This window comes from Homarus americanus, unplaced genomic scaffold (genome assembly GCF_018991925.1).
Source record: "Homarus americanus isolate GMGI-L3 unplaced genomic scaffold, GMGI_Hamer_2.0 scaffold14467, whole genome shotgun sequence".
NCBI classification, from domain to species: domain Eukaryota; kingdom Metazoa; phylum Arthropoda; class Malacostraca; order Decapoda; family Nephropidae; genus Homarus; species Homarus americanus.
In genome coordinates this window covers 6895485-6918810 of record NW_024733734.1, presented here as the reverse complement: position 1 = coordinate 6918810, position 23326 = coordinate 6895485, and the positions used below count along the sequence as shown (strand labels likewise).

The 23326-nt window shown below is 40.3% G+C and overlaps 1 protein-coding gene across 1 annotated transcript in view; it reads left to right on the top strand.

Annotated features, from left to right (window-relative positions):
- Nucleotides 1-14696, top strand: part of LOC121869963 (leucine-rich repeat neuronal protein 2-like) — a 29544-nt gene extending 14848 nt beyond the window's left edge. Inside the window, exons 4-5 of the mRNA XM_042371582.1 lie at nucleotides 3368-3497; nucleotides 3757-14696. Coding sequence (XP_042227516.1) covers nucleotides 3368-3497; nucleotides 3757-4887 — 1261 coding nt within the window. The 3' untranslated portion in view covers nucleotides 4888-14696. The remainder of the gene's footprint in view (nucleotides 1-3367; nucleotides 3498-3756) is intronic.
- The last annotated feature ends 8630 nt before the right edge of the window (nucleotides 14697-23326 follow it).

Here is a 23326-nt window from a genome sequence, read left to right as displayed (position 1 = left end):
CTACTCTTCTTCTCCTTATACCATTGTTTCTTAAACTTTATTAATGCCATTCACCCTTAAGCCAGTATAACAAAATTTCATTTGCCCCGACTTAACTTCCTTATAATTTAGAAATTTCCTGTTATCCTTTTCTTATATGTATTGTACATAATAGAAATTTTCAGTAAAGAAAGAAGTAATAATTTTGTTAATTGATTCTTTTATTTAATCTATTCCGTTGCGTCACATTAACTAAATTAAGACAAAAATTAGTCCTTAATTATCTTTAATTTTTTTTTTAATTAAACAAATAATAAAATTAATGACTACCATCATGTAATTGTACAGTACACACCAGTGACAGTTTAATAGTAAATTAATTCTTCTTTTTATAAATAACAAGAACAAAGAGAAAATTATTTTAAGGATTTGAATTCTCAGGACTTTGGCCTTATCATCAGTCAGACTTTATTAACTAACTCTAAACATGTCTTTGGACATAATAACTTCATTTGCATGTATTTTTATCACCAGAATAAAACAAATACAATTAGCCCCCCCCCCAAAAAAAAAAGTCAAGATTCTTCTGCCTTGGAAGGATCTTACATCGTCAGAAGTTAATCGACATCGATTTTTAATTCTCTCAATTTTAGAGGGAATTATTAGGATGAATAGAATTGTCTGGAAGTATCTAAACAAAAATTATAAGAGGAGTCATCTGATTGAAAGAGTTCAACTTGTGATATAATCAATGGCTAGGGTGTTCCTGCATTTCTTTTACAAGCTTCTGAAATTGGTATGCAATTTCCTTCTCCAAAGCACCCCTCATCAACGAATCAAGATTTTGAAGAGAATTTCGTTTCTTGGTTTTCAGTTCTATCAAGGTCGAAAATCCTTGTTCAGATACGAAGGTAGTAGTCATCATCACTAGGGGTTGAAGAGCTTTCATGGTAATTGATTTATATTCAGGAAACTTTACTAATCCAATCCAATAGTCACCATAGTAGGAGTACTTTTCAAAGGATGCTTTTTGGGTGAAGTCATATTGAAGCTCCATCAACACTAATGTGAATTCTCCAACATCTGCTTGCTTTATGTGGCTGGTGATGAACAGATTGAGTATCCACATCTGATTCTCCAACTTCTGTACATCCTTCTGAGGAAAATATGCCTCATAATTGCTAGAGAGCAACTGCAGATGTTTGGAAATGATGCCCTTCAGTGTGTCTTCCAAATTAGGTTGCTTTTCTTCTCACTCAATATCTTTGAGGAAGCTTTTCAAATGTGGGAAATTTGAGAAATTACCTCTTTTAATGTTACTCTGCCACATGGAGATCTTCATTTTCATGGCTTCTATTTTCCCAAAAACATAAAAAATGTCACCTCCTTTTCCCTGGAGTGAAAAGTTGAGCAGATTCAAGTGACTGAAAGTAGATACTATGTACGACAACTTGGCCAGCCAATAATCATCATTGAAATGTATTGCCTTCACGTCACTTTCTTCAGTAAAAAATAGACAGTTCATTCCTCAGAGATAACACTCTTTCAAGCACTGGTCACACATAAAATTTTGGAGCATATCGACTCCCACCTGCGCAGATACTGTAGTTGTTTTAACTACTGTACATACAGGGATTTTATTTTCATTGATACATGTGGGTAGCCGACTGGCTGGGAACGTATCCCATTGAACCCCATGTTATAACCTCATTGTAAATAAGGGGATGTCTGTATTAACACTGCGCAATAAAGTTTACAACGAAGTATCGGTAAAAAACCCAAACCATCTGCCAGACAGATCAGTAAGCTGATAAGTGGTGAAATGATAGAAAAGAAAAGAAAAGCCATGGTACAGGGACGATAATCAGCTTGAGCAAGAACTTTGGTATCACAATTGAATTTCTTTTTCATATTTTATGTAAAAATAATATTCCTTCCGAGGTCATTTAGCCAGTTTTTGCCTAACTACTCTAAGTAGCTGTAATGAAAGATCTACTGACCAATACACTTGTTTCCAGTCATTGTATACCTAGCTTCCTTGAGAACTGATCCATGGCAGTTGTTGTCGAGGGATCGATTTCTCGCTCTTTCTCTACCAGTAGTGCCGTCCCACAGGGTTCTGTTCTTTCACCAACTCTCTTCCTTCTTTTTATCAATGATTTACTTCACACTACAACTAATTCTATCCATTCTTACGCCGATGATTCTACTCTTCACTCTTCCTCACATTTTCCCCTTCCTCCTACCTCTCAAACTAGATCTGTTTCTAGAACTGATATCATTACTTCTATCAACGCGGATCTGTGCAGCATCTCTGAATGGGGAGATACAAACTTGGTTAAGCTCAATAGTAACAAAACTCAATATTTACCATTTACACCTTGTAAATTAGATGATCTCCCACCAATTACATTTCAGGACGCTATCATCCTCCCAAATTCTGAAATAAATATGTTAGGCCTCACCATTTCCTTCAATATGTCCTGGAAATCACACATCCTTAGTATAACTAAAGCTGCCTCCCGAAAGTTGGGAATGCTGTACAGATGCCGCAGTTGCTCCAAGTATATAAGGGATTCATTCGTCCTAACTTGGAGTACTGCTCTCATATCTGGGGTGTCTCTTCTTCTGTCCAACTATTAGATAGGGTGGAATCAAAGGCATTTCGTCTTATTAACTCTCCTCCTTTAGTCGACAATCTCTCTTCCCTTTCTCTTCGTCGCAATGTTGCTTCACTCTCTCTCTTTTACAGGTACTTTAACGGGCAATGTTCAGTGGATTTGGCATCCTGTGTACCGCCGGCAAGGCCGTGGGCTCGTAACACACGTCTTGCCCGTGGTGCCCACCATTTCTCTGTGGATGTCGGTCACACGAGAATAACCCGTTATAGTACCTCCTTTCCTCACACAGCCAAACTGTGGGATGCTCTGCCTTCTTCTGTGTTTTCATGCTCTTAGAATCTGTCTCAATTTAAAAAGCTGGTTTTCTGACATCTTCGTGGTGTAGATTAATACAGTATAACCTTTTTTTCTATATTTACAATTTCTTTCCGTTCTTTTTTTCCGCCCCCCAGGCTCCGTTGTGGGTCGTTTGACCTGTGCCCGGGTGGGCTAATTCCCGTAAAAAACAAAAAAACAAACATTGTACAGTATTATTTCACATCCCATTTTTGGTTACCAGTGATCCACACATTTTCTGTGAATCTGGACAGCACAATTTTTTTTTCTTTATTTTTTTATTATAACTACAGTGAGAATGAAGGAATAACAGTGAATGAAGGGTAAATATGTGTGTGTGTGATCTTGTTTCTGGCCACCTTTCATTTAGTGAGAAAAACCTTGAGTAAATATATTATGTATTATTTTTAATATATGTTTGTGGTTTTCAGCAAAAATATGATCATGCAAGTGGAGCCCAACACCTTTGAGAATCAGTTGCATCTAGAGGAACTCCACCTGGCACAAAACAACATCACTAATGTTACAGATACCATGTTCAATGGACTCTACAATCTCATTGTGAGCAAAGTTGATACCTTAAAAGTAGTATATTTTTAACAGCTTTATATTTCTAGCACTACTCCATATTAATATTTGTTTTTGCAATCTTAGAAAAGCATCACATTTAAGTAGAACAGTACTATATATTTATTTTTACTTAGCTATGTACCATAAGCTTTGTTCTTCTAAGTACTGTAGTTTGTAAAAACTTGGTGTTAGGAATTGTTGTAATATCATTTTCTTTGAATCCTGTTAATGTTTTTGTTTTTCTTCTCAGGTTCTGTCTTTACGTGGCAATGTTATCAAGTCACTAGATGGAGGAGTCTTCGTGCACTTGAAGCATCTGAGAGATCTTGACCTTTCTGAAAACCAAATAGAGAAACTGCATGATCAAGCACTGGTGGGATTATCCAACTTGCGAATTTTACACCTCCGAGACAACCGATTAACTGTAATACCAGCTAAAAACCTTGCCCTTGTATCAGACTTGGCAGAGCTCAGTCTTGGTGGAAATAACTTTACAGAAATAAAAGAAGGGGATCTTCAGTCCATGAAAACCCTGAAAGACCTTGACCTCGCCGGCGCATTGTTGGAGGGCGGTCTCACTGAAGATTCTTTCAAAGGTCTTTCTGTATTACGTAAGTTGAAGCTAGAAGATTGTGGACTAAAATCTGTTCCAACAGCTCCTCTGAGTTCGCTCGGCAAATTAGAAGAATTGCACATTGGTCATAACCTTTTTGTTAACCTGCCATCAGATGCATTCAGGAGTAACCGTAACTTACACTCTCTCTTTGTATCAGGATGTCCCAATCTTGTCTATCTGGATAAAGATGTTCTACGACACAATCTGAATATTAAGCAAGTGGTGATCGCACAGAATCCATTGTTGACATACATTGCTCCAAATGCCTTTCGCTTCCTGCCAGACCTCAGTTTGCTGGACCTTCACAACAACAACCTTCAGCAGATAAGTGAACAGGCAGCAAATTGGGCAGAAATTGCAAGTTGGCATCTTGAGGGAAACCCTATAACATGTAACTGTTCTGCTGCATGGCTTCGTATGCTAACCCTGGCTCCCAATTCGAGTGCAAATTTGAAGTGTGCATCTCCTCCTCACTTGGCAGGTATACCACTAAACTTCACACAAATCAATGATCTGGCATGTGGTATGGATGCAACCACACGAGGTGTGGTCATTGGCCTTGTGGTCTGTTTCATTGTGGTGGTGGTAGCAGCAGTGGTGGTAGTGATGCTGTATCGCCATCATGGCTCATGTGTACATCGCCTTCTCAAAGGGCATCATATAGGAGGACGAGGAAGTCGGTGTGACCACCACCCATACACTCATAATTATCATCCAGCTTATATAATGACCCCCAACAAGCCTGTGCCTGTTACTGAACTCTAGCAGTCAGCCCGATACTGAGCCAGGGACTCGGATCTCTTTGGGCCAAGCCCAGTCAGTGAATACAGTGAGGTATTGTGAAATTACAGTGCTGCTGAATTATGGTAATGTTCTGGCAATATTTTGAACAATAAAGTACAAGCCCAGATGAAATGTTCTTCAGCCATAGTTCAGAAAGTATGGCTCTAATCTGATATAAACATTAATGCATTTAGTATGCAATATAATGTTTTTTAAATGGAAGTTGTGTTATTTGTTCTTCTTTGCAGTGCCTGTCTTCCATACCTTTGGAGACTCATGCCTTTGATTCCTTATGACTCTTCATGTTGCCTATGTACAGTCATCCAGATGTTTACCCAGACCAGATGGCATGCTGTCACCATATAAAATAATAAAAAACACATAGGTTAAAAGTAAATTCATAGGGATATAGTTTCTTCTGAATCCTATTGTGATAATGTTTACTTTGGAAGGAGGAAAATGGAACACAACAACTTCCTTAAAGTTAATCTAGTCTTTTTTATTTCTCTTTCAATGATAGGTGTTTATTGCCTTATCAAAGACTTTGGACATTTTCTTGTATTCCTTAAGTCCCTGTGATAGACCTATCATACATGCTCTTTCTAAGAATATTTGAAGTATTGTAGGATTTTTAACATTTTGTGTGAGTATCCAGTAAATATTATATACTGTGATCATCATCTTCACTTGTAGCAAGGAGATTTTTCACAGCGTAATTCACCATATATGACCAGATTAGCAATAATGGGTCTCATAGTGTCTGTATCTATAAGACTTTTATTCCTGGAAAATTATGTAAACAGTCATACATAAATATATGATTGCTGAGAATGTCATATATGTACAGTAGCAGGTTGTGTCAGGCTTACCAAACTAGGAGGAACTGCAAGCAGGAGCTACAAGTACAAGACCCGGGGCCATGGCTCCTTCCTCTAAAATTAACTTTATAAAACTCATATGGACTAAATCCCCAGTATGACTTTTCTTTTCTTTACACACAACACATAGAAAAGAGGAGACATATTGAAGCAATACCAAAGGCTTACAGTAATCAAGTCATCATTTATGTTTGTCCAATTTTGAAAAATTAACTGAATAGTAAGCATAGCAGGTTAGATCATTATATTTTCCTGGATTTGCATAGTTAGTAATTTTCATAAATGTATCATTTTATACTCGAACATCTTAAAAGTTTTTACTATACTGTTCTTTGCTTTCATAATACAGTGTTAGTTAAGAAGTGAATTTGATTAGAAAGCAAATCTCTACGAGAACTTTGCACAACAGGAAATAGTGATGCATCCTTAGCTTCTGTGTTCACCGCATTGATGATTCGGAGCCATGGACGGCATTAAACTTTCACTGGGTTGCTGCTGTCAACTTGCAACCGAATATCTGGTCACATTCAAGAAGGTTGGGCAATATTGTGGTAAACCAGGGGCTCTTTATCACATCTGTACCAGGAGACAGATGATGATAAATTTTTGTTCAGCCTCCCTGTAAAAAAAGAAAACTATCCTTTGAATTAGTCAAAATTTAATGCCACCACATTATCCAAACTTCAAAGCATTGTTTATATGGGAACACAAGGCAATGACATTTAACCAAATTTCTAAAATGATCTGAAAAAAAATTTGCAAATTTGGTAGTAGGATTCTTGATCTTTTTTGTGTAATTTAGTGGGAAGCTCATCATATTTACAGCTCTAGATCATAAATTTGATTCTCGGAGCTGATACTGTGATTAGCAGAGTTTGACTTTTACACCGTAGATGTTTATGCCCCACTTCCTGGTAGGGAGTCACATATTTAATATATTCCTAGATTAAGTATCATAGCTGTGTAGGTCAGTAACCCACTCACTATCATAGCTGTATATGTCAGTAACCAATCATTTTCACAGTTGTGTAAGTCAGAAATCTATTTATTTTCTTAGCTGCCTAAGAGTATTAATCTACTCATTTTATCAACTGCGTATATCAGTTATTTACTTAGTTTCAGCTACAAAATATGCCAGTGATATACTCACTTCCACAACTAATTAAGTCTGTGATTTACTCACTTCCACAACTAATTAAGTCAGTGATGTACTCACTTCCACAACTATGTAAATTAGTCACACTCACTATGACAGCTGTGTAAGTCAGTACCCTACTCAGTTTCACAGCTATGTAAGGCTTACAAAATAGTAAAAGAGGAGGTAATTAATTTTTACATTTCTTCAACTTCACAATTTTTTGGAAGATGAATAGTAATGTATTGAGGAGGTTTCTCCAACAGAGCACCTGGGTTACTAAATATCCCTACCAGCCTTTCAGAGTTCTTATCTCACCCTGTAAAACCTTATTCAGAGTTTCAGGAAAATGCTGTACTAAAACACCGCCCCTGAAGTAATTATGTCAGGCCAGACCAAAGATGTGCTTTTGTGTTCTATGCAACTCTGGTAGATGTAGTTAAAAGTCGGTCAACCATCACTTGACGAGTTATGCAAATAGATAAGGCGCTGTGTAATCCTTCTGGGCTAGCCTGCAAACTTGTCTAGAAATGGTTCTTATTATTTTGCGTTTTAATGCAAGTTATTTATCATTGGATTTTTATAGATCTTTGTACAGTACATTCCCATTGTAGGTGTTAAATAATTTTATAAAAGCTTTCATTATTAATTTACTCTTTTGAAGGGTTTTTTGAAGTAAAAAAAAAAAATTATGTATTGCTTCAGTCCTTGCAGTATGTAATGAAGTGAGCCTATCCTTTGTAACTCTAAGAGGTCAGTCATTTATACTTCATTAAGATATGTATAATCTTTTTAGAAGGTTAATATACTGTACTTTCTCAAGTTTTAAAAGGAACTTCCAACAAGGTATGAAGCCCTCAGTAAAGGACATTAACTATACCTGTGTAGTGTTACCTCATCAGATAACATGGAAATTTTTTTTACATGATGTAATTAATCAGTGCTGGTATATAGTGTACAGTTTGATAACAGAAATAACAGAGATTAAGACATGTAAAATTCCCTTTTTTGTACAATGGCTACTTACTGTACTGATGGAAGATCCTTTGTAATGAAGTGTATCATATATGATAGACCCATGTTATAAGAAAAATAAGAAATGTTTTTCATACCCTTTATATATTTGTGCAATTTGTCCAATTTTGTGAGTTCATAGGGTAAGGCTCCCAGTTTTTTAACATGATTACTTGTACATACAGTATATATATATATATATATATATATATATATATATATATATATATATATATATATATATATATATATATATATATATATATATATATATATTCCACAAATTCTGTGGATTTTCAAGATTTTCTCTTTCATCTACAAAGTTCTTATCAATCCCTTCTTGTAGGTCATGATTAGGTAATGATGCATATACTCATTATTCCCAGAGCACCAGTTGTGTATTCAACATATCAAAATGTAACATGGTAAATGATTAGTAGTAAACCATTTCTTCAAAATATCTTAAGCAAAGAGTATTGACAGTTCAATATTTACTACTACTGTACTACTACTACTTGTAGCTGGAAGTCACTGTCAGTGCCAGTATAAGTCATTCATTTAGCACTTTAGTCTTGACAGTCATATTTCTATTGTGGAGGGGCATTTGTGGTTATTTTCACAACTTAAGCATTACTAAATATTTGTCAAGAATAAATACTGATACATCTGAAATGTTGTAAAAATAACAGCAGTGGATGGGTTTTCAATTAACATAAACTATTACTGTATATTAACTGTCAAAGGTTCGTGAATATGTTTATTTAAAAATGTATCGATATTACTGTAGATTTTACTTATTTTTAACTAAGTGAAAACTACTTTCCTAGAATGTTTGTTATGCTTTGCAAAGATACAAGGTAATGAGCATTAATAGGCCAAAATGTTTGTTCTGATGAGTGGTCAAAATACAGTACAGTAAATCCTCCACATTTGCGGAGGTAAGTTTCTCAAGAACACCATGAATATCAAATCTGCGAATGTTTAACTTAAACCTTATGGGAAACAATTGGGTTAGGGGATCCACACCCCCAAAGAGGTACCTTTTATGAGTAATAATGTAGTCAACAAATTTTTTCTGCACCTTTATGGTGTTATACAATACTGTATGACACACCGGACCAAGAATTCTGAACAACACTCATTTACGTGGGTGATTCCTGCTAATTTCTCTGTATTAACTATATGTGATACAAAAAAATACATCATACTGGTTATACAATGCATCACACAACCAGAAATACCAACCTTACCAAATTAACATGGCCTCAGTCAGTGATCGTTGCAGAGGCCATCAGACCAAGGGGTGCAAAACATTTTTTTGTTGACCGACTGTACATATTAAATACGTATAGTAAATAAAATATATGTAAAAAATAGTTATGTACAGTACTGTACTCACCAATGAAAATGATACTGATGGGAGGAACTTTTTCCTGTGATTACTCCTCTATCCACAAATTAAGGGCATGCTCCATTTTTTTCATGTTAGTGTCACGGGTTTGAAAAGTTACTTTAGCACTTTTGGGGCACTTGCAGAGATACTTGCATTAAGATTTGCCTCATTTTTCCTGATTGACTGCACAGTTGTCTCGTTAACACCATAATGGTGTCCCACGGCCGCCACACTATCACCCCTAGCAAGGTGATCAAGCAACCCCACTTTAGACAAAGTGTACTGCGATGCGCTGTATCCCATGTAGTATGGTCGTGTACACTAAACACAATGCATCATGCAGAACCGCGGCCTGCAGAACTTTGGGAAAACATGACCGTAAACCATGAATAACCAAACCTTATGCCCATGAATGGTTGTACCCATGAATAATCAAATTGTTAAAAGTTATTCCTGCAAATGTTGGCGGTTTACTGTACAGTACTGAAAATATTATGGAAATAATTTTTAAATGCATATTGTGATAAACCTTGCCATAGCTTTCAGAAAATGTATTTTTCGGCATGATGTATAAATAAATAATCTTGACCAATACTGATGGTGGCTGTAATTATTGCTTCTCAAAATTTTTAAAAGTTCATGGGCGACATCAAATACTTAATATCAGACAATAATGTTTTTTTAACATTAGGATATTCAAGAGGCTGACTGGAGCATTTCTTGTACTGTATATATTTGGTGAGAAAAACACTAACAATGGAAACGTGAAGGATAAAATTGGTACTTATGAGGGTTGTTCGTACTGAAGTTTACCATTGCAGTATTTAGATATGTAGATAAGTACTAAAGTGATGTATAGAAGACCTACCAGGTACTTTCTATTTTGTCCCCTAGATACAGTATATAATGGTAGAAGCATTCTGGGGTGACACATTTGTTGTCATAAACTAACAGAGGCAGATCCTCTTTTTTCTGGTGGTTCATTAATTATGTTAAAATAGAATGTGTGTGAGATAAACTACTGTATACAGATACAATACAAATGTAGATTGAGATTAGCTTGTAATTTACTTAAATACACTATAGTTAATGCATGTTGCAATGCTTGTGTGTACAGTACCTTCTATTTTTTCATTTTACATATAATAAAATTTAAACAAACTAAGTTCTTATAATGGTAAATGTGCGCTGTACAGTACGCTGAAATTGGGTAGATTCGGAGCCCCCCCCAAAAAATACCATTAGCTAATTTATAATTAATTACGTACATTCTGGATGAAGACTTCTGTGCCTGCACATTGATATCCATATGTCTCTCTCTCAGGACAGTCCCTATGGATGTAATGTTATGACACAGTTCAGTTCATTTCAAAGGAAATTGGTAATTAAACTAAGAAATACAAGACTCAAATGAGTAGTTTCTAGAGGCTTTCTCCACTGGAATGTGTTAGAAAATTAAAAATACAGTATTGTAGTTTAAAACATTCTCATGTGCATATAAAGTGAATTTTCATTCAAAAATCCCTAAAACAAGAGTCCAGATTGTTTTGGACTACTGTATTATATATGAATGGGATTTTGATCAAGATGTCCTCTCTTGGATCTAAAACTAAAAATTCATTAATCTCAAAATACATTCCACATGTGTTAGTTTTCCTCTACCAAATAGGATCTATTGCTTACATATTTGTGTCTGATATCACCCTATATTAAAATACTGTACAGTGCTTCTTTATATAATATACCATTGGTACACCTTAATGTTTCACTCATTTAGCAACAACTGTATTCGTAGAGTTATCCACACAGTCTATTCATTCTGGAACTACACACTGCACACACCTAAGTTTTATGTACAGTCCTCAAAAAAAATCTTAGTCTTTATGTCTATATGATTCAAGGCTTTCCGAGCAATATTACTCGACCTGTTTCTCATTGAATGGTAGTTTTACATCCACAACCTTTGAGCATGAATGAGTGCACTTATCCCCCCATACTGTATTTGTGAATTCCATATTTGCAAATTTTCCAATTCACTCAGACTTTAATTATACGTAGAGAAAACAACTATTTTTCTTTTTTCAAAATTTTTAAATTTGTGTTACAAAAACTAACTCCATATAAACATCAACACCATCTCTGAATCATTTATCATTTCGAATCCCAAATATTATGACAAAAGTTGTAAGCTTGGCAGCTATGGTACAGTTGCAGAAATGTGTTCCTACACCCCCTGTGGTGACCTGTGTGACAAACAGACAACCTATTTGACCTATAGCAAACCTATCCACCAATGATGGTGCCATTTGGAGGCATGGGCTACCACAGGGGGCATAGAAACATTTCCACAACTGTACCATACCTTCTTTTTTCCATTAGGTATTAAAATTTAAGTATTTGTGATTTCACAACAACTTCCAAGAACATAAACCTCATGAATACGGGGGGAGGGGGGGGGTACGGACATACAGTTTACATTTTCAAATGATGTGGTATCCTCCGAGGCCTGGGTTCACAATTAGATTACATAACTTGGAGAGGATATCATAATTGGATACCAATGCCATAACAGTCATCAATGAGCTCTTACATCGAATAGAGCGAAGAATTATTGGGGAAACATTGTGAGAAGTGCTATGATTGCCCTTCGCAACCAGGGTATACGTAACATTAAGATAGCTTTGAACTGGAGTGAGCGAACCCACAGCATCATGGTGGGTTAGGCACCATGAAATAACTGGTGCCACACAAACTTACAACCACAAATGTCTTACTATAGGTGGGCGGGGGGGGGGAGGTTTTGTTGCCTGCATGTCTCTTGGTTTAAAACCTTATATCGGTGTTATACCAATGCAATTTACATATCAGTAACATGGCAAATCCCATATTGACCAGTATATTGTACAGTACAGTATATTGCTGGAGCTGTTCACTCTCAGACATATCGTGAACAACATCAGTAGACATACTGTGAAACTCGGTATGAATGAAACTCCATTAGTATGACGACATAATGGTGAAATGTTTATTCAGAGGTCGGTCCAAGTCACAGTTATAATGTTCCGAAAAATTTCCATTTAAAGTACAGTATATTTCAGTGTTAATGTAATCATCAGTCAGTAGCTTGTTTACATATGCCTCGTTTCTACCAAGTATAAGACATACATTAATATATAGCTAACTGATTTTATGTTAACTGTTGCCGATATGGTGAGCGGGTGTACCAATATATGATGATGCACTGGGGATCATATCAAAGCATTTTGTGTACCATTTAAAATTGTAGCAACGGAAAATCTGACAATACTTTTTGGGGGACTGTACATGATTAGTAAGTGCTAAGAGTTGACCAACCCAGTAACTGAATTTTAGCATTATGATACAGTATATATAATACATTATATCATAAATGATGGAATATGCATCAATCTTTATATATGTAAAGAATTTAAAGTTATACTGTACATTACACATCATTCAACAAATGCCCCTCCATCAGATGCCACACAACGAAATTTGGGTTGAGATTTCATGTGTTGCACTATTTCAATACTCCTTAAAATAGGCAATTTAAAAGCATTTAATAATACTGGGAAATTTCTTTCACATTTCATCAAGTCTATCCATTCAGATCTTTTTATAACACTAAACACTATTCAACTGCTATGAGTTTTCAAACTATCCCAAATACTGTATTTGAATATTAAAAATAAACTTTTACCTTAATGCAGACTCTGTGTGTGCTCTTAAATACTGTATAATCATGGACTCGTTTTTTTTTTTAAAGTTTGATGAAGTTTGAAGCACTATGTTATTGTGCTCAAATTCTTTCTTGTCTTTTGAGGCTTTCGAGTTTACATCAGATTATTTCCCAGTATTACTCAGGGCGGCGTTCACTAGGACTTGCTGTACAGCTAATAGGGGCTATGACACACAATTTCTGTGTTGTAGTTGCTTAGTCAGCTTTACCAGTAGTAGGGTTGTAACAGCATCATGGTGCCATACTCCTGGCATGCTACTGACTCAGCTGGCAATGCCACAAATGGTTTAACTCTTATATGGATTATCTGAGACCACTCTGGTGTCTCAAACTTTTATCACAATCATTTAGCACCATAGTAATTATCCATTGCAATAATATGCATTTTATAACTCCACAATCAGTTGTGAAGTGCACAATCAATTCAAGCTACTATATTTATCTTTGACAAAAAATAGTTAGCACAACTTGGGAGCAACAAGCCTTTGCTTATCTCAACATTTAACAGTAAAACCACATTTTATTGCTAATTTTGTAACAATACCACTGGCTTAAGAATTATCTACAGTCATTCACAGCACAGTATAATATAATTGAATTGTTACCGTACTGAATGTTCATCAGATTTTAGAGCACTTCTACAAGACACAGGGTTTAATGTAGGCTTAGTACTAGTGACAATGACAATTTGGGTTAGGGAACGTGTATAACGGATAATCTGCAGATGATCTAAAATACAGCATAATAGAAATCAAATATGCTTCTTAAGCCAACGTATAATCATTTAGCATCTGATATGAACGATTTGAGCTGAAATTGGGTATTCTACTCATTTTATAATGTAAAATTTTTTTATCTGAGACACCACCAAGTGATGGAGCTCCTCATGATCAAGTGTACATTAGGTATAATTTGGTGAATAATAAAGGTAAAATTAATGAAATAGCTTTAGAGACGGTTTTTATAAAGGATGTTAATAATGAACTAGTCTGCCTTATATGACCTTATGCCTAATTCTGGTAATGTACTGTACTCCTAAAAGACTAAGATAGTTGACATTGTAACATTATATGTATGTGACACCACATATTGTGCTTTGTAGATTAATTCAGTCCAAAAATAAAAACTGTACTGTACTTGTACAGTAGTTCTGAATTCATAAACAAAAATTTCAAAAGGAGTTACGGAATATCTTGTACAATAATTAAACTGATCATTGACTGCATTTTACATCACAATTTTCGTCTTTCAGCTGAGTGTTCATATGTTAAAATTAACAATACAGTAAAATGGCATTAAGTACTACTTCTGACAGTCTTTGACTGGCATCATACACACAAAAGGTGTTAATGTGGCTTATTAAGTAATGAAAATGTGCGTTAGTTAATGATTTGAGATGCTCAAGTTTCAAAATCAAAATACCCCTTCCCACTCTGTCCTATTTGACAAATATTTGAGCACAAATCCCATAAATTTGTATATATATATATATGTATTTCATAGGCTCAATTTAATTCCACAGCTCTGAATTGTTACATCACTGCACTGAGCATTTGTTATTCAGTCTTTTACCTGTTTTCCATTTCTTAATAAAGGATTATATAGAAGGAAGGTGTGTTTTTTTCTTAACCTAAATGGATATACTGTGCAGTACTGTACTGTATTTGCATGAGTCTGCCAGTGTAGAACCTCATACTGCACAGTAAAATGCCTTTACGATATGTCAAGCACAGCAGCTGGAAGCCAATGATAAAAATGTGTTGATCACTGAACAACTGATACTCCTTAGCTAAATCACTGTATGACCCTTTGTAATGGGCACCACGATCTTGCATAACCACTATTTTCTGTCTTCTGATTTGAATGTTCTTTTTTATTGCATCTCTTCATTCATTATTTTACGATATACTTCACGATTATACACACACACACACACCTAAGAGCTTACCACAGCCTAAGTGAGAGATTCTGTATGAAAGGAGTGGAATAAACTTGGGGGAAGAGGGAGGAGTTATAGGGAGGTTGTGAAGACAGTAATTGCTGATGACATCAATATACAGAAGACATTATTGATTGATTGATTGATTAGGTAAAATATCTGGCATTGCAGCCTGTGGCCATTTGGTGCCAAAAAATGAAATTATTAATTTAAACCTGATATATAGATTTTAAATAAAATAAAATCCTATTAAGTTTAAATATCAAAATTAAAATACATTGTGTAATGGAAAATTCTTTATTTATTTAAAATCACAAACAGTGAAGTACCTCTGTTGCAGTTAAAATTTTAAAAAGTCCACCACCAAGTGTTGAACTCTCACTGAGCACCTTTGAGATGGAGAAAGAGTCATCCTCCTGCCGGCATTCGGCTAGAAAACGACTACCGGTACTCAAGTCCCCGTGACTGGGACACTCTACCAGCAAGTGTCTCGGTCATTGGCACCACACAGTCATTACAATAGGGCTGTGGTCTTCTGACCATAGTAAGGAAACTGTGTGCAAGGTGAGTGTGTCCAATACGTAGATGGGTAAGGGCAGAGGGGCATCCAAGGATATTCCCACATATAGATCTTTTTTGTAATCTCTCATAACTTGTTGGGAATGGATAAATTGTCCCATTGTACAGTAGCTGTCAGGAGATCCAGTTGGGTGACCTGACTGCAGGGAAGAAATCTCTGTGAGGAAGGGAGCATAAAGGGGCATGACGAGAGGCAGCAGACTTAGCCACCTCATGAGCCCTCTGAGTACCTCGTGCAGACACATGGGCAGGAACCCAACACAAATCCACATTATGGCCCTGCCAACAGAGGACCACTAGTCAATTACAAATATCTAAAATGAGTGGGTGGATGGGATTAAAATATTCCAGAGAAGACAGGGCTGCTCTGGAATAACTAAAATTAGTAAACTCCCAGCTTTTTGTGTGCTGATTTCTTTAAGGGCTTGGCATATAGTGGAGAGTTCTTCAGTAAAAATGGATGCAAAGGTGGGAAGTTCCCTACTGCGGCTAAAATCAAGGAAGATGGCTCCAAACCCATCACCAGCATCGGATTTGGAGCCATCCCTATAAACATGCACTGAGCCACTGTGCTGAGTTGCATGTTCCTAGAAATACATCCTGGCCATCACTTCAGCCTTGCTCCCTGGGAAGTAACGACAGAAGTGCACCTCCGGTAGGTCCCAGGGGGCCACGGTCAGCACTTTCACTGGGGTAACCGGGAGTTGGAAAGTGATAATCTGTCAGCCAGCTCCCAGACACAAAAGCCAAAGGATCGGGGAATGCTTGGGTGAAGGGTAAATCTATGGTCTATGTACCTATCAGATATGGCCTCCCATGTTGGAGATCTAGGGAGACGCTGTACTCTGTACCATCAGCAAACATTAAGGACTGCCGATGCATATCCAGTGGTGGTACTCCAGCATCCACCAGAAGACTGGTTATTGGGGAGGATCTAAAGGTTCCTTTGGCCAAACGGATGCCAGCGTGATGTATTGTATTGACCATTTTTAGCCTGGCTAGTGTGGCTGAGGAGTACAACTTACATCCATACGCCAGTTTTAACCCCATGATAGCATGGTACAGTCTTAAGAGGGTCGTAAGATAAGACGTCTTAAGTGACATAAGGCAAGGAATCCAGGACATTTTCCGATCTACCACCAGGCCTAAGAAGCATGTCTCTTTCAACACCAGAAAGAGGGCACCATATAACGTTAAGTCAGGGTCAGGGTGGGGATCCAGGATCTGGCAAAAATGCTTATCTACCGTATTTGAAGTTGATAACCTGAAACCACACTCCTCTGCCATTAGAACACGTGCACGATTCACTGCTAATTGAAGTTGTCGCTCAGCAACACACAGATGGGATGATGAAAAACTAATTCCTAATCATCTACATATAGTGCTAGAGACTCCTGGTGGAGGACATCGGGTGTGACACCATTAATTGCCCTGACAAAAAGGGCCACACTTAAAACTGTGCCCTGTGGTATCACCTGCATCTGGTGAACTGATCTGGACAGTGAGGTACGCACCCTCACCCGAAAGGCAGGAATAATTTAAGTTAACAGGGAATCCATCCTCAGAGTCTGCAGTGATTAGATTTTTTAAAATCCCAAACCTCCATTTCTATATCGAAAAATACTGTCAGATGATGATGTTCCATGGCAATTGTTCGACACACCTCTGATTCTAATTTTAGTAGTACATTTGATGTGGAGTGTATTTTTTGGAACCAACATTGGGATGGTGATATGTGGTTCACATGTTCCAAACAATGTATAAGTTTTACATTGACCAATCGTTCTAAAACTTTACACTCCGTTTTCTTCAAACCAATATGGACCTAGCATCCCCTTCTCAGAATTCAAAACACAAAAATTGAATTGAATTGAATTGAAGGTTGTCACCTTGGGACCTTGCAGGGATTTTTCAGTCACCTTTTCTGGTCTCTCAGTTCCCCAATAGATGTTGTTGTGTCCATTCACCACGCCATTCAAATGTGCTTTGTCTGTCCACCAAGCTTTCCTGATCCATGTTGGATTTCGCTCCATACAGTCATTGAATACTTCACGCATGGCATGTCTCCTCTCCTTGTCGTAATCAGTCAGATTGTGACCAATGTGGATAATGTAAGGGTAGAGTTTAAGATCTGCTTTCATGATTCGCACAGTATTGGTTGGTGACAGTCCCAACTCTTGCGATCATCAACGATGAGACTTCTTTGGGCTGCAAAGCACCGAGTCTCGCACTCTGCCGATGTTTTCCAGAGTTCGTACTGAAACTGGACGTCCAGAATTCTTATGTTGCTCCTCTACTGTCCCTAACCAAGAGGGACTCCGCCTCCAAGACCCCCAGCCGAGCTCATATCGAAGCAACTAACCTAACCTATTCCAGGCTGTGATTGGTTGATATGAGAACAAATCCATCAATGAACATCCAAGGAACAAGCACTCATGCGTCAGACTAGCTCATGTGTACTTCAGACTAGTAACAAACATACAAACCCACAGTTCTGAGGAGGCAGGTAACATCAACAATAGACTTAAAAAATATTCGATGACTACCTAACATATTCATGTGATTTCCTCGAAAACAATCATTTGCGACGGAAACATTACTAGAAAATTGTAAGAAAAGACGGGATATACCTACAACTGGTCCCAAAAATGTTGTGAACATTATGGGCAACTTGTAAAAAACACACCCTATCCAAACTGATCAAGCTTAATCTATCTCTATGAACCTTATACTATTCACATGTAACACGGACATTAAAGAAGAATGTTTAAGGTAAGCAATATAATTGTATACGGTACATTTGGTTTCTGTCATGGTGTGTACAAATAACGTACTACTTTAGTTCAACGTTGTGTACTGCACATGCTTTCTGGGAGGACATTTTGTATTTTGGGTACGAGCTTAATTGTTGTGTTTCATATGCAAGATTTTGTAAACTCGGTCTATAATAAGTAGGAAGGTCACTTTATAGGACTCGACCTCCATAGTATACCGCATAGCCTGTACCCTGTTCTGAATGCGAGTCGCTCATTTATGAGGATGCCGTTACAGGTATGAGCATTAAGTACCCGACAAGGCTATATAAACTTTCACCTTACGCATGGTACTTCCTCGTCCTGAAAAATGGTGACCTAAAACATTATCAGGAACAAGATGGCTAGAAAGTCATTCATTTTGTAGGTGACACGATTCGTTCAAAAGTTGATTAAATTGAAACAAAAAATAAATACCAGAAGAGTTGGATTATATTTGATTACATTGGGTTAAGGTGCCCTGCTAGATTTTATTTTTTTGGGTGGGGCGGGGGGGGCAGTTGTGTTGGCGATTGTTATCTAACATTGGTTACTTTGTCGTCCCCCCACCCGCTACAACCTTATTTAAGTAAATATTAACATTCAACTATACCAGGAGCCGAAATCGTACTCCCTAACAGGGGTAAATCCGCCATACATAAGGGAAGATATTTTTTAAATTTTGTTATCAGTGAATTTTTTTTGTCATTTTGTAATATATATATATATATATATATATATATATATATATATATATATATATATATATATATATATATATATATATATATATATATATATATATATATATGAGATCTTTTCTGCTCTGATATTCGACGTACTCCCGCTGGCCCACTTGATCTTTGACAAACCTGAATTTGGGCTGCAAGTTTCAACACTGTAGGTTATGTATCTATGCCACTGTGCCAAGTAGCAACCTTGTAAATAAGCTACTGTGCCGAGTAGCATTTATATATATAATTACGTGGCAACGCTGCACGCGTTATGTGGCAACATTGCCCCGAGGCTGCCATATGGCAAGGCAGTCTCAGTCTGACTGTGTGAGCCATGCATGGCACACGCTAGTCACCACTTGTATTTCTCTCATCCATAATAAACGGACTTCAGTGTTACCCGGTGTTTCCCTACCCATCACTGCATTCTTCAGGGAACACTTGTAACCATCATGGCGCAGTGACTAGGATCTGTGGACTTACAAGTGTGTGAACAATGCCGACGGTTACATCTGCCGGCGATGTGCGCGTCGACTCTTAGTGTGTTGTGTTGTGTTTCGCCGCGATGTGCAGTGTTGGGCCGTCACAGTGCTTTTTAGTGACGGTGGCAGTGTTAGTGTCAGTGTATTAGTGTGTCTAGAGCTGAGAGTTGAGCATTGGCCTGTTTTTTGTGGTACCCACGGAGCACGCAGGCGTACACCCTTCTCGTGTGACATCCGGGGAGACACTGACGGTCTCACCCCCGTGGCGGCTCTAGCCACCGGCATTAAGGCCACCACGAAGTGCTCTCTCAGACACACACACACACACGCACGCACGCACTCACTCACGGACAGAACAGTGGACTCTATGCGTTATTTCTGCGCTGTTTATGTCATATATATGTGGTTCGAGCTGTTGAGGCGCCACTTTATATACTAAACAGTGCAGTCCACGCACACACTAAAGATGGGCGGTAAGAAGGGACAACGTCAAGATGGGAGACACGACTCCCCACCACCTTCCCCTCCACCGGGCGCAGACTCTCATCCTCCACCTCCAGTGATGGACAATGCCACAATTCTGAGGTGGATGGACGACCGGGACGAGAGACGCAGAGAGATGGAACTTCAGAGGGAGGAGACACGAAGAGAGGAGGAAAAGTTGTGTTTTGAGGCACTATTGGCGACCCTGGCGCTAACCCACCCTCCCTCACTCGCAGGTTTCGCGCACCAAGGCGCCAATATCCTCCCTCCTCCACCACACCAGCGTCCTCCAGGTACTCTTGCCTCCAAACAAACAGCTCCCAAGGCATCTGTTCAACCCCCACCCGCCCTCTCACCAGACGTCACGTTTCAGCTTTTTCGTGAGTGGAGGCGGCGTTGGACAGATTACTCCACGATGGTGGACCTTGACAGCATGCCTCCAAACAAACAGCTCATCCAACTGCGGATGTGTTTGTCGCTGGAGACCCAGAGAGTTTTGGAGCACAAGTTGCAAGTGCCTCCCGATTCTACATCTTCAGTGATGGATGTGCTCGACCTTTTGCAGGAGCACGTTAAGGGTCGGAATAACGAGGCCTTGCATTGCCGCGCCTTCACCAGCTGCAAGCAGGCGGAGAATGAATCCTTTGACGACTTTTTTGTACGCTTGAAGAGTTTGTCGGAGGAGATCGACGTCTGCAAGGCGCACAGCCGGGAATGTGAGGAAGCCTGGATCAAGCACGGGATCTTGGCAGGTGTCAGGCAGGAAGAGTTGGTGCAGCGACTCATCCCCCTGGACGCTTCCTCCACACTCCAGATGGTAGTGACTGAATGTCGGTCGTACGAGGCCACCAAGTCCGCCACCTCTGCCTTATGGGCCCCACCTGCTGTGAGAGCAATCACTCAGTACAAGAAGGGTAAGAAGGCGGCCAACAACGCGAAGGCTGCCACACGTTCTTCCACGCCTCCGCCTAGTGCTTCCTGTGGCAGCTGTGGAAAGCAGCATGGCCCCAAGACATGCCCGGCCGCCGACTCACTGTGTCATGGATGTGACCGTAAGGGCCACTGGTCTAACAGAGACAGGTGCCCTGCACGAGGCCGCAAGTGTCAGGCCTGCGGTCGCTATGGACACTACGACAAGTGCTGCCGCCAACCCAAGCCCAAAAGCCCGAGACGAGGAGGAAAGCAGCGCACTTCCCTCGGGGTGGTTCGCACGCAGCCCCCTCCAGATGGCCCACGCAGCCCCAAGCAGCAGCGGAGTCACGTCAGGAGGGTGGAATCGACCACACGCCCCAGGGCTACCCCTTCCCCCACCATCCGCGTCGCCGTCACACACGGTGATGTGTCGGGTCACATCGAGGTGATACCGGACACCGGCGCTGATACTACAGTGATTGGGTTGAAGCACCTCCAGAAACTGGGCCTCACCAAACGCGACCTGGGACCACCGCCGCAGCTGCAGTACTACAATGCTGACGGTTCCCAGATGCCAGATGCTGTGGGCTCCTTTCAAGCGGAGATCACTTATGGCGACAGGTCGTGTCACGGATGGATCGACGTGCAGCCTACTCTCGCTACACCCTTGTTGTCGTGGGAGCACTGCAAGGAGTTAGGCGTGGTGCCCAGAGACTTTCCTGAGCAGATCCCAGCTGCTCGGTACACCGCCAGCAGGGTGCGTGAATCACCGAGCGACGCGCCTGGCGCTGCCGCACAGAGCGGCCCAGAACCCGCGTCCACTCCCGCCCCGCCTCCACCCAAGTCACGGCTGCTTCCTCTTCACAGCGAGACGTCTCCTTCAGCCGCAAGGGCCTACTTCCTGAAGGAGTACTCGGATGTGCTGGTGACGAAGGAGGCCCTACGGACCGCGCCACTGAAGGCTATGGCGGGTCCGCCTATGAGGATACACCTGCGGGAAGATGCACAGCCGTTTGCCATACGCACTCCCCGGTTGATTCCTCTCGCCTTCAGGGATTCAGTCAAGAAGGAACTGGATTCCATGGTGGCCCAGGGTGTCATCGTACCCGTTGGTGACGACCCGTCCCCTTGGTGCCACCCTTTAGTCGCTGTGGCTAAGCTTAACAGCCAGGTGTCCCGTCCCGCCCACCCTTCACCCACACCTTTTGCAGCTATACGGAGTGTGGATCCGAAGGTACGGCACTTCTCGACGATGGACGCCCTCTGTGGTTACTGGCAGATCCCACTGAAGAAGGAGGATCAGCCACTGACCACTTTCATCACGCCTTACGGACGCTTCCGCTACTGCCGTGGCCCTATGGGATTCGCTGCTACGGGGGACGCCTTCTGTCTCCGTGGTGACATGGCACTTCAAGGCGTGACCAACTGCGTGAAGGTAGTGGATGACGTCCTCCTCTACGATGAGGACTACCTGACGCATCTTCGCCGCATCGACGAGGTACTGACCAGGTGTAGGACGCACGGCATCACTCTGAATGCCGAGAAGTTCGTCTTGGCCGCACCTGCAGTGTCCTTCTGCAGCTACCGACTCTCAAGGGATGGCATTGCTGCAGACCCGGAGAAAGTTCACGCCATAGCGGACTTTGCAAAACCTGCCAACCTTACGGATCTCAGGTCTTTTATGGGACTGGTGAACCAGCTGGCAGAATTTTCTCCTGACGTCTCCGCCGCTGCCGGGCCTCTCCGCCCCCTCATGAGCCCCAAGAGGACTTTCACGTGGACCCCTGACCACGACCTCGCCTTTCATAAGGTGAAGGAGGCCCTGTCAAGTCCACCTATCCTCGCTACTTTCGACCCAGCGCTCCTCACCGTCCTCCAGACAGACGCCTCGCGCCTGTACGGGGTTGGTTACGCCCTTCTCCAGGATCACGGTGGAGGAAAGTACCGGCTCGTACAGTGTGGCTCTCGCTTCCTCACCAATGCTGAGTCTCGCTACGCTACCATCGAGCTGGAGCTGCTGGCAGTGGTATGGGCCTTATCGAAGTGCAAGTTTTACTTGATTGGCCTACAGCACTTCGACCTCATCACAGACCACAGGCCCTTGGTCCCCATTCTTAACCACTATTCACTGGACGCCATCGAGAATCCCCGCCTCCAGCGCCTGAAGGAGAAGATTTTGGCCTTCGTCTTCACCGCGGCTTGGCGCGCAGGTAAGGAGTTGTGCATCCCAGATGCCCTCTCCCGCTCCCCAGTCAGCCGCCCTACACCTGAAGACGAGGTGCTCAGCACCGAGGCCGGTTTCTCCGTCAGCAACATCGTC